The sequence below is a fragment of the Rana temporaria genome, chromosome 1 (assembly GCF_905171775.1).
Source record: "Rana temporaria chromosome 1, aRanTem1.1, whole genome shotgun sequence".
NCBI classification, from domain to species: domain Eukaryota; kingdom Metazoa; phylum Chordata; class Amphibia; order Anura; family Ranidae; genus Rana; species Rana temporaria.
This window is the reverse complement of record NC_053489.1, coordinates 322670242-322687484: the sequence shown is the minus strand read 5'-3', so window position 1 is coordinate 322687484 and position 17243 is coordinate 322670242. Positions and strand designations below refer to the sequence as shown.

The window sequence follows — 17243 nt, the reverse complement described above, 5'->3', positions numbered from 1 at the left end:
TCAAAGTGCTGAATTCTAATGTTTTTCCGAGAGTTCAGGAAAAAGGGGATGGAGAACTAAAGCTACACACTGCAGAGCTCAGTGAGGAGAACTCAGAGAGCTGCACACGGTGAGCTTCCCACAGTGTACATTAGAAATTGCAGGAAGTCAAATAAAACCCAACCTATTTCCTGGATGGTGTACATTCAACATCATCTTCATCTAGGAAGGAAGAGACACACCCCCCTTCACACAGCACACAGGAACAGAGCTGAGGCTGTCAATCAGCTGGAGGTTCCTCCGGGTCACCTTTTTTATCTTGGTGTCAGAAAAACTTGTCTGAAGTGACTCCTGCTGATAGCAGAGGAACGAAGCAGAAGATAGAAATGACACTCAGTGCTCGTAATTGAGACAAGTACACACTATAGAGTGATATTTTTTTTTCATATTTCATGTCTGAGGTTTACAACCACTTTAAAGTTCTGGCTCTCATACAGTGCATACAGTGAAAGATAGGAGGTCACTCACACTCCACCTTGTCAATGCACAAATAATGTTGTATTCCTTTCACAGAATACAGGGCACTCTGTGACTGGACAAGAGGAGAGTAAAGTGCTTCAAAGCTTAGTAACTGAGGTAAACCTTCACATTGCAAAGAATACACATTCACGTGCAAGAAAAATATAAAAGCTGAATTTTTGCTTGCACATGATTGGACGATAGAAGTCAGCTGAGCTTCTGCTCATTTACCAAAATCTGGAGCAACTTCTCTTGCAGAGTGCACAGTCTATTTGCCTTTAGTAAATCAACCCCAATGTGTTCTGTGAATTCTATCATAACTGAAAGGGATCTGTTACTTGCAACACCGGAAGTTCAGCCTTTATGCTAGTCATTGGATGCATAAAACTAAAGTTTTACATAACGCAACAGCATCCCCACACATTGGACATTCATGTTTAGAGGTTATTTATTTCTGCAAAACAAATATTATAAAATAGTTTTGTTGGCGTTCAGCCGAAGGCCCCTTGCAGACGGGGCGGCCTCCAATAAGCGGATCCTCCTGCTCATCGAGGGATCTGTCCGCTAATCTCCAATGAGCAGGCGGATGACAGGTCTGTGGTCGCTCCGCTATACAGCCTCCTCTTCTCCATGGGGCGGTCGGATGGAAACGGACTGCCTGTCCAATTCCGTGTGACTCTTATTCGATCCGATCTGCCAGACGGATAGAGAACGGATCCCCATCCGTCTGTTTCTAGCGGCCCGGATCGGATTGCGGTGGGTGTCACTCCATAAAGAGCTATAGATATTCCAATTGGATCTGTCCTGTTATACATTTAGTGGCAGCAACATTAACCAACTAATGTATTACTTTTCATATCCAAGTACTGTAAGCATTTTTTTAATTGAAGGAGACAATGAGGTTGATTTACAAAAACTGTAGAGTGCAAAATCTGGTGCAGCTGTGCATGGGAGCCAATCAGCTTCTAACTTCAGCTTATTCAATTAAAGTGATACTATAGGTTAATTGTTTCTTGTGTTTTTTTTAAATAACAAACATGTCATACTTACCTCAACTATGCAGCTAATTTTGCACAAAGTGGCCCCGAACGCTGTTATCTGGGGTCCTTCAGCAGCTCTCTCGCTCCGACCCGCTTCGATAACCCCCTATGGGAAGCGCTCTCCCAAGGGGGTTATCTTGCGTGCGCGCTCCCGCGTCCTGCAATCGGCATCCATAGCCGCCGAGTGCAGGACTCAGCCCATGTCATTGGATTTGATTGACAGTAGCGGGAGCCAATGGCTGCGCTGCTAGCAATCGGTCCGATGAAGAGCCGAGAACCCCCGGGCTAAAATCCAGCAAGTTCTCGACGCAGAAATCTCCAGGGCTCAGGTAAGTAAAACGGGGGGCTGGGGGGGCCGGTAACTGTCAGATGTTTTTTCACTTTAATGCATAGGAAAAAACATGAGGGTTTTTGGCTTTGGCAAAAAAAAAAAAATCCTGGAAGCTGATTGGTTTCTATGCAGAGCTGCACCAGATTTTGCACTCTCTAGTCTTAGTAAATGAACCCCTGTATTATATTTCTATGCTGCCCAATACATTTCTGTCATTAAAAATATATTTATTAAGCTTCCATTTTATTATTATTCTTCTTATTATTATTATTATTATAAATATATGATATTATTATTGCATTTAATAACTGTAAAATTCTATATTGGTTGATGTGTCATAGAAAACCCATGTTACAAAATAAATATATATACCGTATTTATCGGTGTATACGCGCACTTTTTTGCCCTGAAATTCAGGGCAAAATCGTGGGTGCGCGATATACGCCGATACCCGCTTCCCACGCCGAGTTTGAACTACTGCGCCGGCATAAACCGAGCGCAGTACACTCGTGTATAGTCGGGCAGGCTCGGGTTCTCTCGCAGTCACGTCCTGGACGTACAGGACGCGCAGCACGTGACCGCGAGAGGAGCCGAGCCTGCCCGACTATACACGAGTGTACTGCGCTCTGTATATGGCAGCGCAGTAGTCCAAACTGAGGGCGGGAAGCGGGGATCGAGCGGGGAGGACACCGCAGAAGGACACCGGACCCGACAAGGAGGACACCACCGAAGCCGCAGACGGACGCCGGACCCGACGAGGCCGCCGATGGACGCGACGCAAGACACCAAAACTGTAAGCACTAAAATATATAAATATGTATGTATATATATATATATATATATATATTATATATATGTATAAACAAATGTATGTATATATATATATATATATATATATATATATATATATATATATATATATATATATATATATATATATATATATGTATGTATAAATAAACAAATGTATATATGTATATATATATATATATATATATATATATATATATATATAAAAATATATTTATAAATACATGTATGTATGTATATATGTATAAATAAACAAATGTATGTACGTATGTGTATATATATATATATATATATATATATATATATATATATATATATTATATATATATATATATATATATATATATATATATACACACAATTATTATTATTATACATGATTTATTTAGAGCACACAGTTTGCGTAGCTCTTTATAACATAAACAATACACAATATTTGTAATAAAATAATATTCCAATGGTTAATAGGATACTTCATAAATAATATTTGTGTTGGTCAGTCTGAGAGAGCCTGAAGAAGAAACCAGTATAACAATTGTAACTATGATTATAGGCTTTTCTCCTGTAAATTGGTTTTAGTGGTCAGCAATGACCGCTGCTCTACAGTCCCTCATAAGCCCAAACTGCTTTCTGTATGACTTCTATTGAACCTACAGCATGGTCCCTGGGAGGACAGCAGAGTGTCCTGTAATTTCCTGGGGACAGTCACAGCTTGGCTGATTTCTCGGAGAACTCAGTCACTTTAACAACATGTAACTTATTGTAAAAAAAAAAATAATAAAAAATATTGTACAGTTCCAGATCAAGCAATGTCCACTTCATAATCAGCAACAAAATAAAAATAGTTCTCTAGCAGTTGAAAAGGCATAGGATTGCTTTTTAAGCTTAAGGAGCCCATTAGGAAATCGAGAAACTTCCCTTTAACCTGAAGGCATGTGAACGCAGTGCATATAGAGCCAGTCATCAGGTCATAATCAGGCGTTAAAGTTTTCCAAACTTGAGAGCATAGAGGCGGTAATAGTTCAGAATGAAGAATATATGTTGTGATCAGATAACTGATCTGACTCGACGAAAGCAAGCAATGTGTCAAATGATCAGGATAATGCAATTTTAGAGAACAAAGCTTCCTTTCTGCAACCCTAAAATCGCTTTTTTCCAGCATCAGCTCGGAATTACTCCTGTAGCTGTAGCTGCGATAAATTCTTGAATGTACATTTGCACAAACCTGCGTTGGGATTGAAGTGGTTAAACATTTGCTACCTATACAGTATCCATGGGCATCTGATTTTGGAGTTTGCTGTAATAAGGCATTTAACACCTTCATTACCTGGCCAACATGCTACGCATTAATATGCCTATAAAATTCATTGGAGCTGTCAGAATATCTAGAAACAGAAGTAATAAGCCCCCTTTCTTATTTTTTTTACTCTCACCCAAGATTAATATGCCACTGCAGTGAAAAGAGGGTTAAGGAAATTGCAAAGAGACCAATAGCGTGCCTTCCCCTTTCATGCCATAGCCCTCCCCCTCCCACAAAATGAATAGAATATGTAAGAAGGTATGAAGGGAGTATTAGTGGTAACATACAGTACCATGAGCTGCTCTGGCCTCTCAGTCAATGTGGAACAGTTAACAGATCTCACTTCTGGACTTCGTACACAGTGCAAAAAAAAAAGAAAAAATACATTAAGAAGGGAGAGGGACGACACCAGCAACAAAAAAAATAAAAATATTCTCTGACTGAGTCAAAGTCAGCTTTCTCGGCTCTGGTGCATTCCTTTCCCTCTATCTCCCAACCTCTTTTGCGTGTGTCCTGTCATATTTTCTTCAGCTGTTAATTGTCTGGGCTTGCGAGAAAACAGCCAAAGTTTAAGGGAACAAAAAAAAAAGGAGAAAAAAAATGCTTGTAAGTGACTGTCACAGCGGATCAGACTCACGTTGGATGGTCATTTTTTCCAAGGGAAGTGTTCCTCTCATAGTTCCTGAGTGTCTCAGTCATCTCTCACTCCCTCCCTCCACACTGCCCCTAAGCCCTCCCTTCCCTCATTCCCTCAATGTGCTCACCCCTCCTCCATCATGTGCATATACACATACATCCCTGATACACGCTCCGTCCTCACCTCCCTCCTCCCTTAAGGCCATGATCTACTAGTGGCAATAAAAGATTCATGGCACTTGGGATCTCAACTCAATACAATAGCCTTAGTTTAACCTGAGAGAAATGGACGTTTCCAACATCGATCTGTATCCTCCGAGCCTGTTCCCGTGTCCCTGCCGTGCTGTGCAGATGGGAAAGAAGAAAAAAAAAAAAGAAAGACGCTCGTTTCTGGGAAAGCCAACCGTTCTAAAGTTTGTAGGAACAGATGCGAATGAAAGTGTTCGTGGGCACCACAGCTAATGAAGACCTTTCCGAAAAGAAAAAAAAGAAAACCTTCCGGCTCTCTGACCGAACCTTGTGACCTGACTTCGCAATGTGACAAGCTTGTGACTGCTTGTGTCACTTTCGCCGTTTACGGTTATAGCAGTAGTCCGCAGGGCAAAAGCAGAGGATGAGGAAGAATCAGTCATTTTCTTCTCAGCTGATGAGCAAATCTTAACCTTTCTAACATGTTCCTCCGACATCGTGGATCCAAACATACGACTCACACGCAAGATCGGCTCCTCTTCTTTCACCCCGTCGAAAAGGAGAAAAACAATAAATATGTGTACAGTATTTTATTTGTATTTTTTTAATAAAGGTTTTACAAACGTATAAAAATTACAAACGCTCCCCTCCCCACTTGGAAAAATCCCTTCAAAAAATAAAAATAAACAGGTAAAGCTCCACAAATGTGTCTTTCCGTAAGGCAACTGTAAAACAACGTTGTCGGGGACTCATAGGGGAAGTCACCTACAAAATGATACCCATTTGTATGTAAAAATATAAATATCGCCGTTGAACCTCTCTACTATACTTATTTCAAATATTTTAAATAGAAAGTTTTGAAATGATTAATAATGGGTTAAAAAAGTATCTTCACTCCTGACTCTCTAGTATCCAGCTGCTTCTTTCATATTTTTTTTAATTTCAGGTACTTATATAGTGCTGTCAATTTAGGCAGTGCTTTCAGGGCCATATTTAATACTGATTGGACCCTGAGCAAACAATTTCTTGGGCCCTCTCGGATCTACTTTTCAACCATTTGCAGATAGTGTGGGCTCAAGGGGGCAACTGCTTTGGGCTCCACAACAATAACTGGGCCAGGGGTAGCTGCCCCTTTTACTCTGCATTAAAGATGGCCCTGAGCAATTTACATATATATTGTACATTTACATCAGTCCCTGCCCTCAAGGAGCTTACAATCTAAGGTCCCTAAGACCCCTTTCACACTGAGGCGCTTTGCAGGCGCTATAACGCTAAAAATAGCGCCTGCAAAAGCACCCTGAAAGAGCGGCTCCATTCACTCCAGTGTAAAAGCTCTTGGGCTTTCCCACAGGAGCGGTGTGCGCTTTACCGCCGATGTCCCCACCGTCCAAGTGTGAAAGGGCTCTAACTCACATTCATACATACACATATTAAAGCCAACTTAGACAGGAGACAATTAACCTACCAGCATGTCTTTGGAGTGTGGGAGGAAACCAGAATATCAGGAGGAAACCCATGCACGCACAGGGAGAACATGCAAACTCTGTGCAGGTAGTGTCATGGTTGCGATTCACCAGAAATGTAAATGTCAGGTGTATTAGCGAGATTGATCCCGGGAGCCTAGGTGGTATCATTAGTGGAGGTGCAAGAACTGGGACATCTAGACATTTTTCACAACATTTTAATTTAATTGTATAGCTGATCCTTAATCTTCATTGCTAATATCTCTCCTTAAAGCGGGGGTTCACCCTTAGAGGGCACTTTTCCCCATAGCTGGATGCTCGTTTTTACTAGGGGAATCGGCTATTTATTTTAAAATATGTGCAGTACTTACCCGTTTAGGAGATGCATCCTCTCCGTCGCTTCCGGGTATGGGCTGCGGGAATGGGCGTTCCTTCTTGATTGACAGTCTTCCGAGAGGCTTCCGACGGTCGCATCCATCGCGTCACGATTTTCCGAAAGAAGCCGAACGTCGGTGCGCAGGCGCAGTATAGAGCCGCACCGACGTTCGGCTTCTTTCGGCTACGAGTGACGCGATGGATGCGACCGTCGGAAGCCTCTCGGAAGGCTGTCAATCAAGAAGGAACGCCCGCTCCCGAAGACCCATACCCGGAAGCGACGGAAGAAGATGCAGCTCGAAAACGGGTAAGTACTGCTCATATTTTAATACAAATAGCCGATTCCCCTAGACCGAACGAGCAGGAAGCTAAGGGGAGAACATTTTTTTTTTTATAAATGGGTGAACTCCCGCTTTAAGTTACAAAGCAAATACATGAGAATGAGAATTTTTTTTTTATATATATATAATGGCTTTTTTGAAGTGTATGCAATCAAAACATTTGTATTTATTTTTTGCTTCCGATAGAGTGTGTGTGTGGGTGGGGGGGGGGGCATGGGTTTACCTTAATGCACATAATGCACAGAATGCAAACCTTGAGCCTTTAGAACAACTTAAAAGTTAAACGTTAAACTCTGGGAAAAGTAATATCCCTCCCTTGCAGTGGGGCTACACCTGTACTGAAAGGGTTAACTGCTCGTTTATTGTTTAGGGGACCATGTAAAGCTGTTTAATTTACCTGATCCTTCTCTCTCTCAGGCTTCTATTTACTGCTAGACTTTTTTTCCCCCTTGTAATCCTGAAATGATCAAAACCGATTCAGGGGCCATAGCCTTGCATTGGATGTGAGGACACTAAGTGACAGTCCATTGCTGCAGTGTAGGGGAGAGCTGTCTAGCAGGGAAGCAGAAGACTAAGTAAAAAGGCTTTTCCCATTCCCTAGACCAGTGATGGCAAACCTTGGCACCCCAGATGTTTTGGAACTACATTTCCCATGATGCTAATCTACACTGCAGCGTGCATGAGCATCATGGGAAATGTAGTTCCAAAACATCTGGGGTGCCAGGGTTCGCCATCACGGCCCTAGACAGACACAAGCATGTAACCCTGGCAGTGGAAGCGCAGCCCCACTGCAGTGAAGGGACATTTTATTTGTATTTTTTTATTAATGCCGCTTTTGCCGAGCAATCAGCAGTGGAAAATAAGCTTTTTTGGCAGCCTTTTCTTTTACTTGTGGCTGGAAATCTAAAATCAATATTCAAAATGGCCATCCACAAGATACATTTGAATTGCATTTCATTGTAATCGAGTGACACGGAAACATCTGCTAATTAAAATGTGTTAATTAGTGAAGTGCGGCAAGATAATCAAACAAGCTAATTAGTGAACTTGTGCCTGTCTCTTCTTCGTGACAAGTTGCCTATAAACCACTGCTTGCTCCTCATAGACTTCTCATGTCTACCACAGCATGTGTACAGATCATAACATGTGTAATTCAATAAATGACTACATTTTGTTTTATGAGACAATCAAAAATGAGGAGATCAATGCATAATGGTGCACACCGTCTCTAGAGCTCATAGAAGCTTTAACCAATTAACAACTTCAATACTGGCCACTGACACCCCCTTCCTGCCCAGGCCAATTTTCAGCTTTCGGTCTGTCGCATTTTGAAGGACATTTGCGTGGTCATACAACACCGTACCCAAATGGATTTGTTTGTGGCAGATAGAGCTTCCTTTTGGTGGTATTTAATTACCAATGGGTTTTATTTTCCGCCAAACAAAAAAAAAAAAGGCTGAAAAGTTTGAAAAAAATATGTTTTTTTTTTCTTAATCTATGTTACAAAATTTTGCAAATAAGTAATTTGTTTTCTTCACTGATGGGCACTGATGAGGCTGCACTAATATGCACTGGTGGGTATTGGTGGGCACTGATAAAGCTGTAGTGATTGGCACTGATGAGGCTGCACTGATAGGCACTAATGAGACTGCACTAATGGGCACTGATGAGGCTGCACGTATGTGCACTGATGAGGCTGCACTGGTTGGCACTGATGAGGCTTTACTGATGAGCACTGGTGGGCACTGATGAGACTGTACGGATGTGCACTGATGAGGCTGCTCTGGTGGGAAATGGTAGGCACTGATGAGGCTGCACTGATGAGCACTGGTGGGCACTGATGAGACTGTATGGATGTGCACTGATGAGGCTGCACTGGTGGGAAATGGTAGGCACTGATGAGGCTGCACTGATGGGCACTGAAGAGGCTGCACTGATGTGCACTGATAGGCGGCATTGATGGGCACTAATAAGCTGCACTGATGGACCCTGATAAGCTGCACTAATCTGTACCGATTAGGCATGTGCACAAGTGAAAAATGTGTTTTGTTTCGTTTTAATTCGTCATTTAATTAATTTCGTTAAGTTAGGTTCGTTACATGTGTTGATTTTGTTTTCGGAATTCGTTAGTTTTCGACCGAATTTAGAAAAATCTGGTCGAATTCGAAAATATTTCGACCAGATTAGAAAACAAATAGTCTCTTTTCCAATAGAATTTTTTTCGAATTCAATTCGAATTTTTTTTTTTTTTCGAATTCAATTCGAATATTTTTTTTTTTTTTTTTTATTCCGATCGAATTTCGTCCGCGAGTTTTCGATTCGGAATCAAAAACGTTCATTCGGATTCGGTAAATTCGTTAATATTGCAATTCGGGAATTCGTATGCATGCGAATGTCCGAATAATGAAAAATGCACATGCCTAGTACTGATAGGCACTGATTGGCATTGATGGGGCTGCACTGATGATCAGTGCCCTGATTATCAATGTAAAGGATGAACTCACGGTGCCCTGGCAGATGAACTGTCAAGTCTGTTTACATGTGACCAGCTGTGATTGGACACAGATGATTAAATGATAAAGGGCCGCTGTGATTCGCCTATTACAGCAATCTATAATCAGCCGTGTCCAAAGGATAATCACTAGTTTTCTTTATTTCTTACTATATAAAGAAAAAAGACCAAAATCTTTTAAGACAGTATGTAAACCCCAAAAATAAAGATACCCCAAGGTGATCAATTTTTTTTTTTTGCTACAATTTTTGGGGAAAGGAAGAAACATGGTGGTGTTGAGGGGCTTAGAACATGGAGCTTGGTGATAGTGCACTAGACATTGCTTATACAGGTCATAGACAGAGGGAGGAGGTTAATGCACAAGTTACATGCAGCGGGAGGATGGGGATGAAGGGGTTCGTGTGCAGATGTGCAGCAATACGGAGATGAAGGGTTTTTATACAGGACACAAGCAGAGACAGGGTGGGGGATCAGATGTACAGGGGAGGAGGGGGAGCTGAAAGGGTTAATATACAGTTCACATAAAGAGACTTGATGGAGATTAGATGTACAGGGAAGGGGGTAAAAGGGTTAAAAAAACTATTTGACAGTCACAACCCCCCCCCCCCCATCAATATTCTGCTGCTGTCTGCATTCTGGAACTAATGAATGAATATCCATTCATTAGTTCCTCTCATTTTTCTGTTGTGAGAGGATGGGGCAGGCTCTTAAATGGAAATAATAATACTGTTTACATTTGTGATTGCTGTTATTGGTCACAGGGTACAGAGCCACCCAAATCAGCTCTGTACACTGTGCCTATGATGTGAGCTGTTGGATGACAGTTCAGATCACAGGAATTACCAGGAACACTGGCCACCCAATGGTCAAAAATAAGCATCACCCACATTACTGTTCATGAATGTACAGTAGTAGACAAGTACGGTATTTAAAGGTGTCTAAAAACAGTAAAAGTAAAAAAAGTCACTGGGGTATCACAAAGCAACGGGTAGAAACCTATAACAATCAATTACTTTTTACTTTACTGAGTGGAAATCTGTCAAAGATGACTTTTGTTTGCACAAGGTTACTTTTATAGTCTTGTAAAATAGTCCTGGCTATGTTGAATAAGCATGTGAGTCCATCATAGTTGTAACAAAAGAAAACATGATATTTAGTGTATACAGTGAATATACTATTTAAAGCCCAACTGGACTTTTAGTTGAAATATATTCCATGTATGTCAAAACAAAAAATGAGCAAAGCCCTACAATGCACTTTTTTTGGAAAGCAGCCTCAGCCTGACCCTGACCCTTGCCAGGATACTACAGGGGCAGACCTTTGCTCTTTGGGGGAAGCAGCGGTCTGTCTGCAGAGGTCCAACACATACCCCGATATGTCAAAGCTCAAGCTCTCCAATCAGCAAGGAGCATGAACTTTACTGATTGCAGGGCTATTGGCTTGATTTACTAGGGGTGTGTCAGACCTCTGCAGAGAAACCAATGCTTCCACACAAATGTACCTACCCTTCCGTCCTGAGATTCTGCATTTCAGAGGTGTTTTCACAACATGCTGATTTTCTTACCGTTAATGTGATCTGGCCCTATGTGCCCAATGATGAAACCACATATATCAGAATTCTATGCGCCCATGCCTGTACAGGATGGGTGGAGGAGACACGTGAACGCACTGCTCACTTCACAATTCTGTGTGTGCAGGGTGCTCCTCCATATGCCCATGGGTGGACTGAAAGAACATAGTGCATGCTTACAAAGGGAAAATAGAATTGCATGTTCAGAGTCCATGGGCAGACGTGACTTGATGGCATCATTTATTTGATCTCGTCAATATAGCGTCCATTCTAGATTATAATCCAGGATGGCAGCGATTAAACAGAATAGAAATGTTATTGCTGGAGATTTCATAAACTGTGGGTGGCCTACAGTTATGTCATTTCACAATAAATTTTGCAATACTGTACAAATCTTTCTAACCTACTGGGGCCCCTTAAATGTACTGCAATCTTTTTCTAAGGTGAACAAATCCTTTAAATGGAGTTTAAATATCCTGAGTTTAATATGGAATTTAATAGCGGGTCATCTGTTTGCTGCAATAAATTTGCCTTCAATGTGGTTTGGCGACTCAGATAGAACATTATATTGTATGTTCTTTATAAATAAATACACTGATATAATGAATGAAGTACAGTGATTGTGTTAGTACTATACAAATAGGATGATATGTAAATAATCCATGTAAGTAAAATAATAATTGGACCTACAGGGATACAGGCAGTCCCTGATTTACATACATCCGACTTACAAACAACCCATACTTACAAACGGAGGGAGACAACAGGAAGTGAGAGGAAATCCACCTCTAGGAAGGGAAATTCACTCCTGTAAAGCCTCGTACACACGATCGGATTTCCATCGGACAAATCCGTGGAATTTTGTGCGTAGGGTGTTGGCCGTGAACTTGGTATGCATACAGATGCCAGAACTTTTTCAACCAACATACACGAAACTACGTGGTTTTTCTGCGCTTTAGCGCCACCCTTTGGGCAACTTCAGCTATTGTTGTCTTATGGTTAGGTTTGGATTTTAGTCCGACGGAGTTGTGTACACAGGATGGGAACACATTTGTTGTCAGAAATTTTGAAAGCATGCTATCCAACATTTGTTGTCGGAAATTCAACAAAACACACGGTCGGACTTTTGACCGTGCAAACATCCGCCGTGACCCCGTCGGAAGTCCGACAGACAAAAAGAAACAGGTTCTTTATCTAAGGTCCGTCGGACTTCCGACAAAAAAAGTCAGATGGAGGTTACACACGGCTGGCATTTTCCGAGAAAAAGAGCCCCTCATACTTTTTTTCTCGGAAAGTGCGGCCGTGTGTATGAGGCATGAGATATACTTTGTCATTGGTCCCCAAGTCGTACCCTATAGAAGCTATGGTTTCCATGTACTACATACATTGATGATGGACAACACGCCTAATTAAATGGCTTTGTGGTGTTAGGTTTTATCTGTACTATACACCAGCAGTTCTGGACGTACAGTTGGCCACTAGGGTGAACTGGAAGGATTTGTATGGCTTCACCCACTATAATGAAATGAGGAATATACCCCTTTTTTCTTGAATATATGATGGAATTACATAGTTACATAGTTAGTCTGGTTGAAAAAAAAACAGTAGAAAAGTACACACACAGACACACAAATAGAAAACCTCCGTATACACAAACCTATACCCACAGTTGATCCTGAGGAAGGCAAAAACTCCAATAAAGCATGATCCAATTTGCTCCAGCGGGGATAAAGCTTCCTTCCTGACCCCCTCAGGAGGTAATCGGATATTCCCTGGAATAAGATGTGAATTCCTTCTGTTCTATAAAAGTTTTGCTTTGCTATTTTACTGCAAAAAATGAAAAGCCCTTTAATTGCTAATAAGAATGTGATCATTTCATGCAGTGTCGAAAACATCCTATGTGCTTTTGACAGCCATCATTAATATTATTAGTTTGCATAGCAATCTTTTAGTGATTAAAAAGAATACTTATTCCAAAAACCATTGGTTACAACATGTATTTTTAATAATGTGCATAAAATTATTATTATACAGGATTTATATAGCGCCAACAGTTTGTGCAGCGCTTTGCAATATAAAGGGAGACAGTACAGCAACAATACAATTCAATACAAGAGGATTAGGAGGGCCCTGCTCCTAGGAGCGAGCTTACAATCATAAAAGAAAAGGGAAAACTAGCTTCTTCAACTAGGAACATGATGGTGTCAGACTGTTCATTGATGTCTTGATGAATACTTATTTTTTACATGAGATGCAAGACAATAACACAAATATGGATTGCAGTGGTGGTGCGTCCATTAAGGGCGCACGGCACCACCCCCTCTCTTCAGCCACCCCCTGTATGTAAAATGGATAGATTCATGCATTGCATGAATCTATCCATGGCTTCTTGCACCAATGTACACTTCAAAATGCCTATATGAAAAGGCTTAACCTCCCTGGCGGTATGATTATGTCAGATTTTAGGTGCTGAAAGCGGTACCATTATTTTGCATGGAAATTTGGCGTTTTATATTGTAGGCCTGCAATTCTTAGGAATAACTCACTTAAATCTGACCAAACAAGAGTCTAGCAGACATCTCGGGTATGATAAAGTTTGAAAAACAAAACCGTAAATTATAATATAATAAATAACTATAAATAATTATAACAAATAATAATGTAATTATAATAAAAATTATTCAGTAATGTAATCAAATCAAAAACACTGAAATTTGCTCAGTGGCAGAATTGTTGCTGTCATTACTTTTATTTTTTGATGACGAATTTCCCCACAAATCGCTATCGCTCAATTCTGCAAGTGATTCTAATTTATTATCGCTGTTTTCTAGCTGCTCTAAAACCATTTTTGACATAAAGGGACACTTTTGGTTGCTATGGACAATCTACAGTTTCCAGGCAGAAAGAACAGTTTTTATTATATAAAAGAACATGTAGGACACTGGGCAGACCACTAGGGACAAGGGCGTGTGTATTTTTTTCATACAGTACTGTAATCTATAAGATTACAGTATACTGTATGTAATGTGTTTATTTACTTTTTTAAATGTGGCGCAGATCTTACGCCCGTGCGTCGTAACGTTGCAGGGAACGGAGCTCGGCGGCACACAGGCAATGTGCGAATCGAGCGAGGACCCGCTCGATCACACAGCGGAGAGGCATCGCAGGATCCAGGGACAAGGTAAGTAACTCCCTGCCTGTGGACACTGTGAGGCGATCCCGAGTGTTGCTCGGGGTTATCGCTTTTGGTTCTGAGATTCCACCCCGAGCCAGACTCGGGAATACCGCCAGGGGGGTTAAGATGCAAATTTCAACATTTCATAGCCGTGTCCAGAGATAGCCCACCGACTTCCCATACCTTCCTATTGACCTCTAAGGTTTCCCATTATAGTGGTGAGCTAGTACAGCCTTTTTCAACATGGGGTGCCTTGAGGTTTCTTCAGGGGTGTCTTGGCAAAATGCAAAAAAAAGTGCCCAATAACGTATACAAACCAGCAGGTTGATCAAGCCTGCCTTTTAGTTACACAAAGCTACAGGTTTTTATTGTGCACTATTTCAACCTTCCAGCCTCCAGCGTCCTAACAACCATTGATGTCATCAGTGTTAATAAGAATGATGTTGATCTCCTGCACAGCATCCTTGTTTGAACCTCCCCTGCCTCTCTCCATCAACACTTGGGTAACATTAGCTGAGTGATGGAGAGAAACTGAGGGAGAGGAGAAACACCAGAATACTAGTCGGTACTAGTGTGCAAAAGTGTATTTGCTTTAGAAGAATAAATCACCTCTAATGTTGGGTGTCCTACGTGTGTCAATGCTGCCGCATTAACTACTTGCCGACCAGCCGCCGTAGTTCTACGGCGGCAGGTCGGCTCCCCTGCGCGAGAGCCCGTAGCTCTACGCCAGCTTGTGAAGTGGCCACTAGGGGCGCGTGCGTGACGCCTGAGGACGCCAATTTTGTTTGGGAGCCACGTCGCACCACCACGCAATTGTCAGGTAAATCGACGCAGTGCCGAATCGCAAAAAGTGCTCTGGTCTTTGACCAGCAATATGGTCCGGGGGTTAAGTGGTTAAGTAGTTTTTTACATTTTAGAATGGGGTGCCTTATGACTGTCCATAATTTTAAAGGGTGCCTTGACTTAATTTTTTTTGAGGAACACTAATCTAGTAGGATTGTGTAGGGGACAGAAGGGGCAGGCTAGCTCTAAACATTGCTAGTTTAGTGCCATTTCTTACAGAGTACACTTGAATATGCTCATGTGAATGATACCTTAGAATTCCCCAGAATTTGGAGCTCTCAAAGAACACAAGAAGTTTGCATTTAATCTTGGGGCCAGTGTAGCACCCTTCTTTTACTGACAGACTAACTTTAAACAAATGTGCAAGGGTATATTATTCAAAATTAGACCAGAGAATATGAACTATATCTGTCTCTTATGCTGCACACACACGACCGTTTTTTCCGTCGGAATAAACTCTAAGGCCCCGTACACACGACCGAGGAACTCGACGTGCCAAACACATCGAGTTCCTCGTCGAGTTCAGTGTGGAAGCCGCCGAGGAACTCGGCGGGCCGACTTTTGCCATTGAACAACGAGGAAATAGAGAACATGTTCTCTATTTCCTCGCCGAGGTCCTCGTCGGCTTCCTCGGCCGAAAGTGTACACACGGCCGGGTTTCTCAGCAGAATTCAGCTCTGAACCGAGTTTCTGGCTGAATTCTGCCGAGAAACTCGGGCGTGTGTACGGGGCCTAACGGGTTTTTCCGATGGAATTCCACTCAAGCTGTCTTGCATACACACAGACACACCAAATTCCAAGCGTCAAAAATGTGGTGATGTACAACACTACCACGAGCCTAGAAAAATTAAGTTCAATGCTTTCCGAGCATGCGTGGAATTGTTTTCGAGCATGCGTGTTTTCTCCTTCGGAATTCCATACAGACAAATGGAATTTCCGATAGAAATTGTTTCCGTCGGAAAAAAAAGAACATGTTCTCTTACTAAGTCCGTCGAAATTTCAGACGGAAAAACTCCGATGGGGCACACACGGTCGGAATATCCGATGAAAAAATGTCGTCTGACCTTTTCCATCGTAAATTCTGAATGTGTGTACGCGGCATTAGGAAAACCTAAGAAAAAAAATAATCACTCTCTTTCACAACTCAGAGCACTGTTCCATGTAAATAAATGCCACAACTGAGCTTTTCTCAATTACGGTGTCACAATAATGATCTAATTGAGATAAGTATTCTTGTAACATGCATGTGTGGCACTTATACATATTCACTGAGTTTTAAGTGATAATGTTTAAATTAAAATGCAATTCATTCACAAAACATTCGCCTAATTTTCACAATTGCCTGTTTTGACTAAATTGTCAAAAGATTAAATCAGATTCTTAGTTGTATACTAAACTGCAAGGTATTTTGCTTGATGTTCTTAAATAAATCAAATGTGATATGTCAATGATACTAAACATGCTGTACAGTATATATATAGTGAGTTTTATTATTATTATTTTTTTTTTTTACGTCCTATTGATTTCTTTGTGGCTGTTTTACCTGAAAAAGTAGCAAGAGAAATAACTTGGCAAAAAACAAAGCTAAGCAAGATGCAGCCCTCTGTGTGTGGCCAAGGCAGCAGGAAGTAAAACTAGCAAGAAAAAAAAAACCGTCTCCACAACACACAGCCATGGAACAGGCAGCTGGTCTGATATGCTAATTCAGCGCTTTAACAAATCAATGCCACGCGGGGGGAAAAAAAAATGTACAATGCGAGCCCTCACTCGGATGGATGTCAAGGGACTGTAAAAATGCATCTTCAAGTATTTCACATTAGGAGCAAATAATGTGTTAATTTATAACGCTTCACCCTATACACTTAGATTATCCATCTGTGTCAGAATTTGGACTTCCTAAATTTATCAACAAATAAATAAATAAGGTGAACATTTCTAAGGGGGGGTCAAGGGGCTTGTGAAATTTAAATAACAAAATAAATAAAAAAAAATAGCTATTTTAGAAAAGATTGTCCGGTTAGAGGTAGACATGAATTGCTTTTTTTTTTTGCTTTAATCATAATTAACTTTCGGATTTCACTGTTTTACTCAGCAGCTACCGGAATGAAGACTTGCTGAGGTGGTGTGGCTGATTGCATTGGGAACCATCCGTCAAAGGTG

At 41.3% G+C, this 17243-nt stretch overlaps 1 protein-coding gene across 4 annotated transcripts in view; it reads right to left on the bottom strand.

The window, feature by feature from the left end:
- BNC2 (basonuclin 2) overlaps positions 1-17243 on the bottom strand; it is a 736294-nt gene that overhangs the window by 285047 nt on the left and 434004 nt on the right. The window contains exon 1 of one of the 4 annotated variants that reach the window (XM_040360205.1): positions 4272-5085. The exons of the other annotated variants lie outside the window; for them this stretch is intronic. Coding sequence (XP_040216139.1) covers positions 4272-4274 — 3 coding nt within the window. The 5' untranslated portion in view covers positions 4275-5085. Of the gene's footprint in view, positions 1-4271; positions 5086-17243 lie in introns of those variants that run through there. 4 annotated transcript variants of the gene reach the window in all.